The 13,482-nt window shown below is 38.2% G+C and overlaps 2 protein-coding genes across 2 annotated transcripts in view; both read left to right on the forward strand.

Moving 5' to 3' along the window:
- Positions 1–716: 716 nt before the first annotated feature.
- On the forward strand, positions 717–2,950 carry LOC103524466 (mucin-2; the record flags this gene model as incomplete). Its single annotated transcript, XM_008489483.3, is given in 1 exon segment — positions 717–2,950. A coding segment is annotated over 1 exon segment (1,039 nt), but the record flags the coding sequence as incomplete, so codon positions are not given.
- A 591-nt stretch (positions 2,951–3,541) lies between these two features.
- LOC103524477 (breast carcinoma-amplified sequence 3 homolog) overlaps positions 3,542–13,482 on the forward strand; it is a gene marked incomplete at its 3' end in the record, with an annotated part of 24,648 nt that continues 14,707 nt past the window's right edge. The window contains 8 exon segments of the mRNA XM_026819880.1: positions 3,542–3,755; positions 5,964–6,083; positions 6,531–6,668; positions 8,702–8,929; positions 9,816–9,997; positions 11,167–11,410; positions 12,333–12,541; positions 13,321–13,482. Coding sequence (XP_026675681.1) covers positions 5,967–6,083; positions 6,531–6,668; positions 8,702–8,929; positions 9,816–9,997; positions 11,167–11,410; positions 12,333–12,541; positions 13,321–13,482 — 1,280 coding nt within the window.

Here is a 13,482-nt window from a genome sequence, read left to right on the forward strand (position 1 = left end):
AATCTCTGTATCTTTGATGTTGCACTTGTTCATAGGCGGCGATAGGGGGGGGCTTGGGAGGCTTAAGCCCCCCCAAAGTTATCAGGGCCTCTTACACTAAATAAAATTGGATTTCAGAATAATAATCCAAAACACCATTTTTTACTTTCCTTATCCTATAGGAAGGAAAGTAATGTAATCGGGTCAAATTTTCGATGGTCAGTTTTTAATGCCAAAATCCTATAGGAAGGAAAGTAATGTAATCGGGTCAAATTTTCGATGGTCAGTTTTTGATGCCAAAACACGTTTTGAGCTCCCTAGAGCCTAAATCGAAAGTTTCAGCCATTGGTCCGTGTGTGTGTGTGTCTGTCTGTAAACAAAATATCTCGAGTCCTAGAGCCTAATCCAAAGTTTCAGCCATTGGTCCGTGTGTGTGTCTGTCTGTCTCTAAACAAAATATCTCGAGAACGGTAAGAGCTAGACTTGAAATTTGGTATGTATCTTTCAAATGTGAGAATGCGACACGAAACTTTTGGTTAAGACCGATGCAACGCTTGGCGGCATTTTACCGCTTTTTGGCGGTTTTCGGTGTAATTTAACAATCGGAACTTTTTGTTAAGATCGGTGCATTGGTTGGCGGCATTTTACTGCTTTTTGGCGGTTTTCGGTCTAGTTTAACAATATCTCGGGAACGGTATGAGCTAAAGACTTGAAATTTGGTATGTAGTTCACAAATGACCAACACAACGTCCTCTATCTCCCTCCGCCACTGAACGACTGTTCCCTAACGCTCAGAGTAGACCCACTTCCCCTATCGAATCCGTCGCTGATAGGATCTATGCCAATTCTCAACGAACCCTCTCCCCTACTCGGAAAATCCCCAATGGTAATTCTGTTCAGAGACCGCAGTCACCTCTATACAAGGGTCCACCACCTTATATGTCGCCAACGCGCAAACCCCTGGCACCCTCAGCGAGCAGTGATAACTTCAGAGGAAGGAAACCTCTTACCCCTACTTCTAATCTTCGTAAATCTCCTAGTCCTCAACTAAAGCACTCGCAGAGTGAAGGTTACATTGAATCTCGTTCCAAGTCCCATGACTCCTCGGGTAACACATCCTCCCCTGATGTGACCAATCATTCTGAGCAGACGAAATCCTCCGAGCCAGACCTGATCAACAATACACAACATAGTCTGTCTCGATTCATCAGGAATTCCGTCCAGTCCAAATCTGTCAACTATGGACGAAACAAAATCCAAGAGATCTCAAAAATCCCCGACAAAATCAAACAAACATCTCGGCTAGAGTTCAAAAACCTATTGAGTAAAGTTGGTTGGAGTTCAGCATCGACAAGTAACAAGGTCTCTGCCGCTGAAAGACTGAAAGCTAAGAATATTTCAGCGGCAGACAGGCTGAAGGAAAGAACTCCAACCCCTAGGAAGAAGTTTGTGACTCGGTCTAACAGTTCTCTCAGCTCAAGTATACATAATAGTAGCGAGCTAGACGAGGCAGTTAGCAGCGATAGTAGTGCCAGTGTGTCCACTGTACGTACCAGACTAGACTTTAACAACATTGAAGTCAAACCCACACTAGCCAAAGTGAACAATACAGGATCTCGAAACTCTAGTGTAGATTCCAGCTCGGATTTATCCATACCCAAGTCAAGTGCCTTAGTGAGTGAACAGATGAAAGCCTTTGCAGCAACACCCAAGACCCCTGTCCCCTCAGACTCACCTAAACTCCCCATTAGTCCCACCTTAGAAACAGCCTTGTGATACGTAAGGAAATTTTTCAAATTTAAAAATTTGAAAAACAGTTCTTAATTATCTAGGTAGGTTGGTACTCTCTTTCTCCTGTGAGATATTTTCTCAGTTCTTCTTTTGTTCTTCTGTTCTTGCCATATTGTACCTATCACTTTTGACTTTTGAGTTGGAATGTTTTCAACCACCTACGTACGGTCTAGTGACTTATGCTGACATAAGTCAATTTTTATATGTACAAAATCTCGATATACTTTCTTGTTATTTCAATTATTGAGCCATGTTTTCCATATCGATACATAGGTAATCATGTTCCTATCATGTAAAATTATAAACATAAGATTGTTTACATGTTTGCCTATGACTTCACCACTGTGCCAATGTTTGGTTATTTATGTTCAATGAACATAGCGTATGCATGTTATCAACCACAAATAATATGGAAATCTGCATCAGTCAATTTCTTTACATTTGATATTAAGTTTCATGCAGAAAATACATTATTATGACCGTAGGATTACAAATCTAACATAGATAAATAGAAAACTAGATATAGGTACCTATACCTAGGTAAGTAGGTAATAGGGGCAAACTATGCTGACCTATAGTAAAGGACGTTATGGTAGATACCTACCTAGGTACTTTATGGTACCTACGTAGGTATTCAGCAAAAGAATCTTAAAAATCTAAAAGAGTGTTTTCCATCCTAAATAAATTGAACTTAGGTATGTTTTTGGCCTAGAATTTAGGTACGTAGTTCCAAGATATGGTAGGTAGCCATCAGCTATCTTTGTAGATAGGTATACTTTTTTGTATAGGCAGGTAGGTACCTACCTTGGTAGGTTTGTATAATAGTAGGTACCTACCTACTTTCCCTGTAAAAATTGTAAAATAGATTCTTATGACGTGTAGGTACATTGCCTGTATTTATTGTATTATTTCTATCAATTATTGTCAATCGACCTATTTTATAGGTAATTTTTATGATTTTGTTTTTTACCCTTTGTTCCTTTTGTTGATTCATTCGAAATACCGAAATTGGTGTGTCAAATTCAAGCCAAATTATGTTTAAATATTTCTGAAAATTTTTTGATACAATTTTTATATTGAATATTTTGCACAGACTATTATTGTATTGTAGATTTTGAAGACGAAATAAAAAGTTATATTATCTACAAGAAGAAAGTTCTTGAATTAATATTATTGATTATTGGCCTGTTGTTGAATTATTTCTTACATTATTTTCAATTATTAATTATTAGACATAAATACGGCCTCTGAGAGAGGGAAGGGGATTCCTCCCGGACCCTTGGATTTAAGAGCCCGGAAGAACGAAAAACAGAGAGCCTAAAAGGGGGTAGGTAATGGAAAATGAAAAGGAAGATATCCCTGAGGGGAGATAAAAGGCGGGCAGCCATGTGTCTATATCTAAAAGGGCCTACTTTTGAAAGGAGAGAAAGGAAACGGCTTTCTGAGATCGAACCTTTTATCTAAGAATTCTAGGATAAAGTGCGCCCCAGGCGCTAATCGAACCTGCGAACTAGCGCTCACAACTTGCCAGTAGAATTTCGGCTTGTAAAAAAGAGAAGTAAAATACGCCTTAAAACACAAGAAAATACTATCCCACAGTACATTATCAAAAATGAAAGCGCAACATAAAATACTGCGTCATAAAAAATTCAAACTTCTAAAATCAGCTGATTTTATCACCTGAGAGGAAGATCAAACAGCTGTTAAATCAGCTGATCCGTATTGTTTGCAGAAATTTTTATTTAATTTTTTTACAAACAAAAAACGAAAAAACAATAGATTTCTGATAGAGATAGATAAAAAGTTTGTCGTTTTACTTTAAAAATGATTAATTTTAATTCGATTGTGTAAATACTGCTAATTTGTACATAATTTAATTACTCAAAAGGATTTCGTCATGTTTGTAATATAGTAGATTTCTAATTTTTGTAATCCAAGCTCTTTTGACAGCTTCTTCTCTCTACTCTACTTTTATACCTTCCAAGGTTAGTGTTTTATGTTTTACAAATTGTGTATTAATTTTAATTTACAAACACCTAGATTATAATTAACAGAAACACTTTCTTGATTAAGAGAAGTGTTACGAGATAGTCAGTAGAAACAAAGAGAGCTAAGGCATCTGCCTAGTGCCTAGCTTTGATAACAGTCTCTCTTGTTCAGAGAACTTTGTAAGCTTTGTCCAAGGCAAAGTAGTTTTTGTTCTCCTGGGTAATCGTTCTAGCTCTAGCCCTTTCTAATTTAGTCCAAGATCAATGGAATGGTAATAGGTAACCACCTATTTGCTGGAATATCCATTGTAAAATGGTAAGTCAAAGATTCATTTTCTAAGTATCGTAAATAATTACCTACCTACCTAGTGGTTTACAATAGCATTAACTATTTTTTTTTTAAATTATACCTTTGGTTATTTTTTAAAATAGGGGGTTGAGAAAGAGTGGTTTACAATAGCATTAACTATTTTTTTTTTAAATTATACCTTTGGTTATTTTTTAAAATAGGGGGTTGAGAAAGAAAATTGGGGTTGGCTGTTAAATTTGAAGAATTTTGAGAAGAATCCTAAAGGTAATTTTATTGTGCATTTTCTTTTCATATGTTCCTTTGAAGAACTTGTCAAGATTATACTACTTATCTGTAGAGCTAGGAGATGAATCAATACTTAGAAAAATACAGAGATCTTAATGATTTTCAAGTACCTAAGTAGGTATTGAGTGTGTCGAGAAGAAATACATTGTTTATTTTCTGTTGGCTAAGGACATTAGTCATTGTCTCAAAATAAGCCTCATATCCACCATCACTCCCTTATCTAATTGAGTACACATACTTATCGGGTTTGCTATGGCTTATCCGATAATCTCACAAAGAAATGAAGTCATTAGTTTAACAAAGGAGATGTACAACATAGACAAGGAGTAAGTATTAGGTTTTGGTAACACAATCATATTTAAGTAAATTACCAGAGAGATAAGAAGACAAAAGCAGCATTAGTGTCCAAGTCGGTTTTGTAATCCAGAGGTCTAGATTCAATGCCCAGCCAAGTTAAAGTTTTTTTGGGGTTTGGAGCTTGGAATTTCGGGTGCTAAGTGTCTTGAGAGGACAGTTCCCAAAATTCCCAAAATCAAAATATATCATCCAAAAGTTTTTTTTTTTTTTTTTTTTTTTTTTAAAAAAAAATTAACAACCGGTGCACGGTTGATCAATTGGGTGTACCAGATGACAAAATAAAAGTTTTTTTTTTACTAAACAGTTGATTGTGACTGTCCACCAGATGAAATGTTTAGCTCTTGAGATCCACCACCTCCTCGAGCTGGTTGATTTGATTGGTGACGCACTTTTTTTGTGGGTGACGCACTTTTTTGTTTATTTTCAAGCTTTCAACAAGTTTTATAAAAAAATTAAAGCTATAACATTAAGATTGGGCAAGTAAAAAATCCAATTTTTTTTAATTATAAAAATTGAGTTTTTTTATCCACCAGTGTTACATCAACCGGTGGACTCTAGCCGGTGCACCGGTTGTGAATCTTATTTTTAAAAAAAAAAAAAAAAAAACTTTTGGCATATGTCTCTGCACATAGATACCTATACCTATCTATGCTCATAGATACAGATACCTATCCATCAAGTGGGGTGAAGTGGTGCAATCAGTTCACAATATCTTCAAATCTACACTCACAACATGATTAAATGTAAAATTCACTGGCATTGTGCCAAGTCGATGTTTCAGTAATACCTATATTTTGGGTGACACATGTTGAAATAAGTAAGCACACAATAATTGTGTTATGAGGTGTTTCCATTCAGTACTGTAATTAAATCTCTACCTAGAGATTTGGCATTGAAAAAAAAAAAAAAAAAAAAAAAAAAAAAAATGTTGAGGCATAAGTACCTACCTAGTAGGTTGGTAGGTACATTACACACTTGAATTTTCCTGATGGTGTCAAATGTTGCATAATATATTGGTTGGTTATTTTACAACTAATGCTAAGTAAGTAGGTAGCTAAACCTATTATGAGTTACATAGGTACCCATTATTCATTAGGTTTTTTTTTTAACTCCTCCCTTTTTGGATTGCCTCATCTCTCTCCTTGGCAATGAAAATTGATGAGATAGCAAAAAACTATTGCTTAGGTACCTATATATTTTGAATCTATTTAATTTTATTGATATTTATTTTTTGTTTTTATTTTATTGTACAGATAATGTCTGCAGATGCATCGTACAACATTCTACAAAGTCATGCAGAAGGACATATTGTGTTACCGCAACCAGTTGGGGACCTTTCTCTTATCGACAGTGTCACTGGATTTATCCAGGAGGTAAATACCTATATTCTCAAGTACCTACTACTTGTTCTCTTTCCAGAGTATTGGACCTTGAAAATTTTCTTCTTTCCCTCACTACTTTATACTTTATGATTTAAGTATATCACTTAAGTATGTAAGGTCAAACCAAATCAAAATCTGGATAAAACAAAATTTTCCATTTGGTATAATTTTGTCCTGGTGATATGTGATATCTCCATCCTCATCCAAGCAATTAGCTACCCAATGATGAAAGATGAGCCCAGGGCAATATCATATTAGAAACATGAGATCTCCAATGATAAAAAAACACACACACACACATAGGTACCTACTTATTGGCCATGTAAAATTTGTAGATTTTTTGAGGAAATTCAGGATTTCTTCAAATCCAATGGAGTTTTGTTTAAGGGATCCTAAAAACAAAATACTAAATACCTAATAATCACTCATGTTCCACAGGCCTATGTCAATGTGCTCCCAGCAGAGACCAAGATGGGTGACAGGATACTGTGGGCCAAGTTTGTCCCCTGTGATGTAGGGCCTGAAGTGGAGTCAGCACCTCTGATTCTTGTGCTTGCTTACAGCACTGGTGTTCAGGTAATAATGTTATACAATCTGGGGGACTAAAGAACTTTTTATATATTGTCATTTTGACATCAAACTAGTCAGCCTATATAGTTAGCTTGGAAGGTAGAGCATCTGCCTTTAAATGTCGCGGGTTCGATTCCCGCTTGGGGCGGATTTTATTTTGAATGGATAAGGTTTGTAACCTCTTTTTTTATTAAGTAGATATCCGCAAATCATGAAGTGCAATGTTGCTGCCTTTGTGCATGATATCACTCATCCAGACATCAACCATGCACAACGTTGCTTAACTTCATTGATGCATTATGAACTAGTGTGTTAAACATATGATCGATTGTTATAGCCTCTGGCTAGGTTGAAGTTTATGAGAACAAACAGCTAGCGTGTGGTCCTCTAGTTCCCAAACCTACTGATAGTATCAACAGTTTTCCATGTGGCAGTCATAAAACTATCCAATCTACCTACATTATATGTTCGTCTATGTATTTATATAATACATGTGTCCATCTATGTACTTACATGTGTAAAATTGTACATGTTATGTGCATTTCACATCATGTAGTTTTAGTTCACGAATATACTTATGTTGTGCATGATATATGCACTTACAAAATCTACATGATATATTTGATATATGTACCTACAAGCTACATAGGTAAATTGAATCGAACTTGGTCATCATAATGATTCATTTAATATCCATTGTTCTTATTTTTTTCAAACCATAGGTAGATCTTTTTTTATGAAAATTTTTTCTTATCGTTTCGAAAGCAAAGAGAGAAGGAAGACAGGATAGGAGAATTCCCGAAATGGCAGAGAGAAAAAGGGTACAATGAAAGAAATGGAAGTCATGGTGGGGGCCTGGGTCCTAGACAGCACTCGGCCGATGACAGTTCGATTAGTGTAAAGGTGAGTTCTTATGTTACGTTTTAGCGGCTTTAGTTTTCGCCGAATGTGTATTTGTCATGCAGGGTGAGGGTCTCTTGCCATGTTTAATTTTCTCATCCTGAACCGCAGTCAACCATCGTGAAAAATTCCTACCTGTCGTGTAAGTAATGGAGCAGTTGCAAATGGGTAAAATTTATAAATTGGTCGATTCCTATGTAAAAAGTTGTGAAAAATCCAAGTCCGAGGTCAAAACTCCGAAAAAATAACAACTGTAAAATGTCGAAAATTCAATTTTTATTTTCCGTTCTAATCAAAGAGTTCAAAGATGTGTGACGTCAGACTTTACGCAGTTGTTTTTTTCGTCCGCTAGGTAGCGCCAGTATGCAAGCACGCTTGCGGAGAGGGTCTTTTTAAATCGATGTTAAAATCAAGATTGACCAAAATTTGGCAAGCAAAGTTCCTGATAAAAGATCTTTGAACAGTTAGAACTCAATGTTAAAATCAAGTTGATATAATGTACCTACAAGCTACATAGGTAAATTGAATCGAACTTGGTCATCATAATGATTCATCTAATATCCCATTGTTTTTATTTTTTTCAAACCATAGGTAGATCTTTTTTATGAAAATTTTTAATAGAGGGAACTGTACTTAACTAGGGAGGTCTTATCGTTTCGAAAGCAAAGAGAGAAGGAAGACAGGATAGGAGAATTCCCGAAATGGCAGAGAGAAAAAGGGTACAATGAAAGAAAGCCAGCCGTTCTGAGAACGAACATTATCTGTTCAGGATAAAATGCGTCCCGGGAGGGAATCGAACTCGCGGCCTAGCGTTTACAAGGCAGATGCGCTACCAACCAAGCTAACTAGGCTGGCAATACCTAACGTATTCTACGCTTCCATTTCGGTACAATAAGACTTCCCTTGTTACATTTTACAGTTATGTTACCTCTATCAAATTTCTTTAAAGAAAAGGAGAGAAAAGAAATGTAAAACTTATCCCTAAAGGGTATTTAGCTAAAAAATAACACAATTTCCTTTTCCAGGCATGGAGCATCAACTCTACGGGAGAGGCGAAAGAGGTTCTATCCTGGCACCAGGGGATAGTCAAGGCGTGTAAAGGGTATTTAGCTAAAAGATAACACAATTTCCTTTTCCAGGCATGGAGCATCAACTCTACAGGGGAGGCGAAAGAGGTTCTATCCTGGCACCAGGGGATAGTCAAGGCGTTCCAATTCCTCCCCTCTCCCTCCCCTCCTGTCTCGTCTCACCAGTGTGCCCGGGACCTGTACCTACTGAAACGCCCCCTGGTGGCGTTGTGTGATAACGGTGGCCCTTCCCCTCCCTTTCACAATGTGACGTTCCTGTCCCTCGCTACGGGGGAACAGGTGAGTGAGGGGGAAACCTTTGTGGGTTAAATTAGCAATTGAACTCAGTAATTCAACTCTTTTTTTTTTATTAATTTTATGTACCTACCATGTACCAATTGTACCATACATAGTAGGTGTATTAAGTGGGGAATCTGAGTTTCAATTTGTCACCCGAAACTAAGAAACTAACTTTCAAGTCGATTGACCCAGTAGAATACAAACAAACAACCAGAAGTCTCAAGTTTAACATACTACGAGGTGGATATGCTACAACACAGAATTAAATTAGCAATTGAACTCAGAAATTCAACTCTTTTTTTTTATCAATTTTATGTACCTACCATGTATCATACAGAGTAGGTGTATTAAGTGGGGAATCTGAGTTTCAATTTGTCCCCCAAAACTCGAAACTAAGTTTCAAGTCGATTGACCCAGTAGAATACAAACAAACAACCAACCAGAAGTCTCAAGTTTAACATACTACGAGGTGGATATGCTACAACACAGACCACATGAGTTTCGTATCTAAAAAAAAAAAAAAAATCAACAGCCTTTCTCGTCCGTCTTATGAGGGACATACTATGAGGTGGACATGCTACGACACTCACCACATACGTGAGCTGTACCATTTGTTTCATTGCTACGAAAATATGTGTCTAACAGGTTCCTACTTGGGGAAGAAAAAGAACATAGGATTAATGTTGTAAAAATCGCCATTTCTCTCCCGCAGGTAAAACACATCAAGTTCAAGAACGAAGTGTGTGAGATCCTGGCCTCACCACATACGTGAGCTTAATGTACCATTTGTTTCATTGCTACGAAAATATGTGTCTAACAGGTTCCTACTTGGACAAGAAAAAAACATAGGATTAATGTTGTAAAAATCGCCATTTCTCTCCCGCAGGTAAAACACATCAAGTTCAAGAACGAAGTGTGTGAGATCCTGGCCAACAGGAAGTGCATTATAGTGACCTTCTCTGAGAAGATAGCCATATTTGACGCCAGCAGTCTCGAGGATAAATTCACCATCACCACATGTTATCCTAGTCCTGGGATTAAGTGTAACCCTGTATCCTTGGGATCCAGGTAATGAAGATCCTAAGAAATAAAAACAGAATGCATGAACTTATTCAGATGAAGTTTAAAAATAAATAATGAATCGACGCGAACGGCCTGGTATTCCAGAGTTAAAGTGCTTAATTGGAAAAAAAAGAATACCCACAGTAATACAATTTCAGTGTTTAATCAAGGTTAAAATAGTGATGCAATAAAATATCTTCAGTGGTTTACTGGTTAGCGCATTGAACTTCACAACTGAAAATGGTGATAAGAGTCCAAGTCAGGCTGACGCGCTACCCTTCAAGCTGACTACATAGGTTCCCAAACAAAAATAATAATAATAACTCTTTATTGTAATAAATAATTACAAAATTACAATAGGGCGTGATTATTGCCTAAGGCAATCTCTGCCATCAAACCCTTACAACTACCACTTAGTAGTGTCTTGAGAGTTACACATAAAAAAAAAAAATGGGGAGAAAATGGAAGACGAAGATGAAGAAGAAGAAGCAGAAGAAGAATGATCGTACATTCTTGACTCCACACACAGGAATTTCGTTTGAAAAGTCCCCCATTTCAATGTAATGTATACTTACAATGTTGTTCAACCCATAAACTAACATTTTCTTCTTCTCCCCAGATGGCTAGCATTCGCAGACCGTCGTCTCTAACTTGTAAAATAAAGTGTAGGTTCGATTCCCGCCTGGTTGGAACTTTAGTCGTTAGCCTGTTGAGACTCTTTGTTGTTGTTGTTTTAGTGGCTTCAGCTTTTGCCGAATGGCGATAGCAGAATAAAGAAAAGATGTCTTTTTGTATCTGCTATACACCGGGGTGATGGTCTCTAGCTCTAAGCCATTTTAAGTTGGCTGACTCGTCTTGAACCGCAGTCAACCATCGTGAGGACTTGTGTTTGGTCTTTAAAAGCAGAGAGAACCCTTTGAAGAACTGCCAGCTCGCTAGGCTGGTTAGGGTTACCTGTTCTTCTCCCTGTTTATAGTCCCACAGCCAGACTAACGTGTCCTAGTCTAGTTGAGACCCTTTGGTCCCATTTAAGTAGAATAAAAAGGGCTTCAAAATAGAGTTGACTGGAAGGTGCTGAATAGAAACGCCAACCCTAATTAAATAAGAAAAGGCTAAGAAGAAGATAAATCAGCATAAAAACCGCCATTATTAACAGAACATTTTCTTCTCCCCAGATGGCTAGCATTCGCAGACCGTCGTCTCCTATCGCTATGCCGTTCATACGGAGGTTACGAGGGTGAAGGCTCTGTAAGCTACACTGCTACGGTACTACAAGCTGCCAAGTCTCTGGGTAAAGGACTGAGGGAGCTCAGTGGTACTGTGGCCAACAGCCTGACTGGTACGGGACATGTGAATAGTTTCGATTCGAACACTCAGGATGGGCTGTGCCCTGGTATTGTCACTGTGCTGGATATGGAGGTGAGAATTACTACTTGGTAGTTCAATAAATTTTAGAGTTTCGTCAGCCTACACCGAGAAAAAACTAGGGTGTTGGGAAGCTCAATCGAGTGACTGGGTTCCGGAACTCTTGTATCAGGAAGATTGATACTTTAAAATAGGATTCCAACATCTAAATCAGGGGAAGTAACCCAATAATAGAGTTTTCCCACCCTAAGGTCCCTGAGTCTCCTAAAACTTTAGGCACCCTAGAATTACTACTTGGTAGTTTAATAAATTTTAGAGTTTCGTCAGCCTACACCGAGAAAAAACTAGGGTGTTTGAAGCTCAATTGAGTGACTGGGTTCCGGTACTCTTGTATCAGGAAGATTGATACTTTAAAATAGCATTCCAACATCTAAATCAGGGGAAGTAACCCAATAATAGAGTTTTCCCACCCTAAGGTCCCTGAGTCTCCTAAAACTTTAGGCACCCTATCAGTTTTTATTATTATCATTATTATTTATGTAGTTTAGTCTGGGTGATTCAGTGTCTGCCCGGAGTATCTTTATCCTAGACAGATAAGGCTTCTTTCCCGAGATTTTTTCTATCTTTGCCCTCCTCTCTTTGATTTCTGGACGATTAAACCTCCTTTGTTACCATTCTCTCTATCAAACCTAAAGAAAAAAGAAAAAAACGAGCTCATTCAGAAAATGGTCCGTATGGGCTCCCAAAGGGCCGATTCGGGCCCAAAATTTATTAAGCAAATGTAAAGTTAAAACTGAAAAGTCGCTACGTTCTTTTAGCTAAAGAAAAAGAAAAAAACGAGCTCATTCAGAAAATGATCCGTATGGGCTCCCAAAGGGCCGATTCGGGCCCAAAATTTATTAAGCAAATGTAAAGTTAAAACTGAAAAGTCGCTACGTTCTTTTAACAATAAATTCCCATGCGTATCTATTTTCAGTGCAAGTCCGGTGAGAACAAGAAGGAAGGCTCCATCGTTTCTCATTTCGTGGCCCACACCACGCCCATAGTGGCCCTCAGTTTCGATCCCACGGGACTCCTTCTCCTAACAGCGGAGAAGCGAGGACATAAGTTCAATGTGTTCAGGATAGAACCGAGTAAGGCGGGACCTTCTCATGCTAGCGTTCATCATTTGTATATACTTCACAGGTAAGATCGTTCGATAAAGGTCTATGGTGGGTTTCACCAATCTTGTTGGTCCCTAACAGCCTAAACAAAACAAATTCAACTTGACAGGCTTTCTAAAGACTGAAGAAGTATTAGTGAAATCATTAAAGTTATTGTAGCCAGGAGAGTAGCAGGTCTGCCTTGTCAAGTGTTAGACCGCGGGTTCGATTCCCACCAGGGGCGGATTTTATCCCGATGCTTTCTCCTGTCTTGTCTTCCTTTTCTCTTCGATTTCGGGACTCTCCTGACAGCGGAGAAGCGAGGACATAAGTTCAATGTGTTCAGGATAGAACCGAGTAAGGCGGGACCTTCTCATGCCAGCGTTCATCATTTGTATATACTTCACAGGTAAGAGAGCTCGATAGAGGTCTATGGTGGGTTTCACCAATCTTGTTGGTCCCTAACAGCCTAACCAAAACAAATTCAACTTAACAGGCTGTTAGCTTAACAGGTCTTCTAAAGACTGAAGAAGTATTAGTGAAATCACTAAAGTTATTGTAGCCAGGAGAGTAGCGCATCTGCCTTGTCAAGTGCTATACCGCGGGTTCGATTCCCACCAGGGGCGGATTTTATCCCGATGCTTTCTCCTGTCTTGTCTTCCTTTTCTCTTCGATTTCGGGACGATAAGACCTTAGCAGTTACAGTTCCCTCTATCAAACCTCTGGAGAAAAACTCGATTTTCTTGGGCTGCTCTACACACTTGATTTAGGTTTATTCATAGAGATAATGAAAAATTAACCCATTCACGCTCAATGTTCCAGGGGAGACACCACGGCTCGTGTTCAGGACATTACGTTCTCGTCTGACTCGCGCTGGGTAGCTGTCAGTTCTCTGAGGGGCACAACCCACGTGTTCCCCATCACTATGTATGGGGGCGGCATTGGGTTAAGGACCCACACCACACCGCATGTTGTCAATAGATT

The sequence above is a fragment of the Diaphorina citri genome, unplaced genomic scaffold (assembly GCF_000475195.1).
Source record: "Diaphorina citri unplaced genomic scaffold, Diaci psyllid genome assembly version 1.1 scaffold100, whole genome shotgun sequence".
Taxonomy (NCBI): Eukaryota; Metazoa; Arthropoda; class Insecta; order Hemiptera; family Psyllidae; genus Diaphorina; species Diaphorina citri.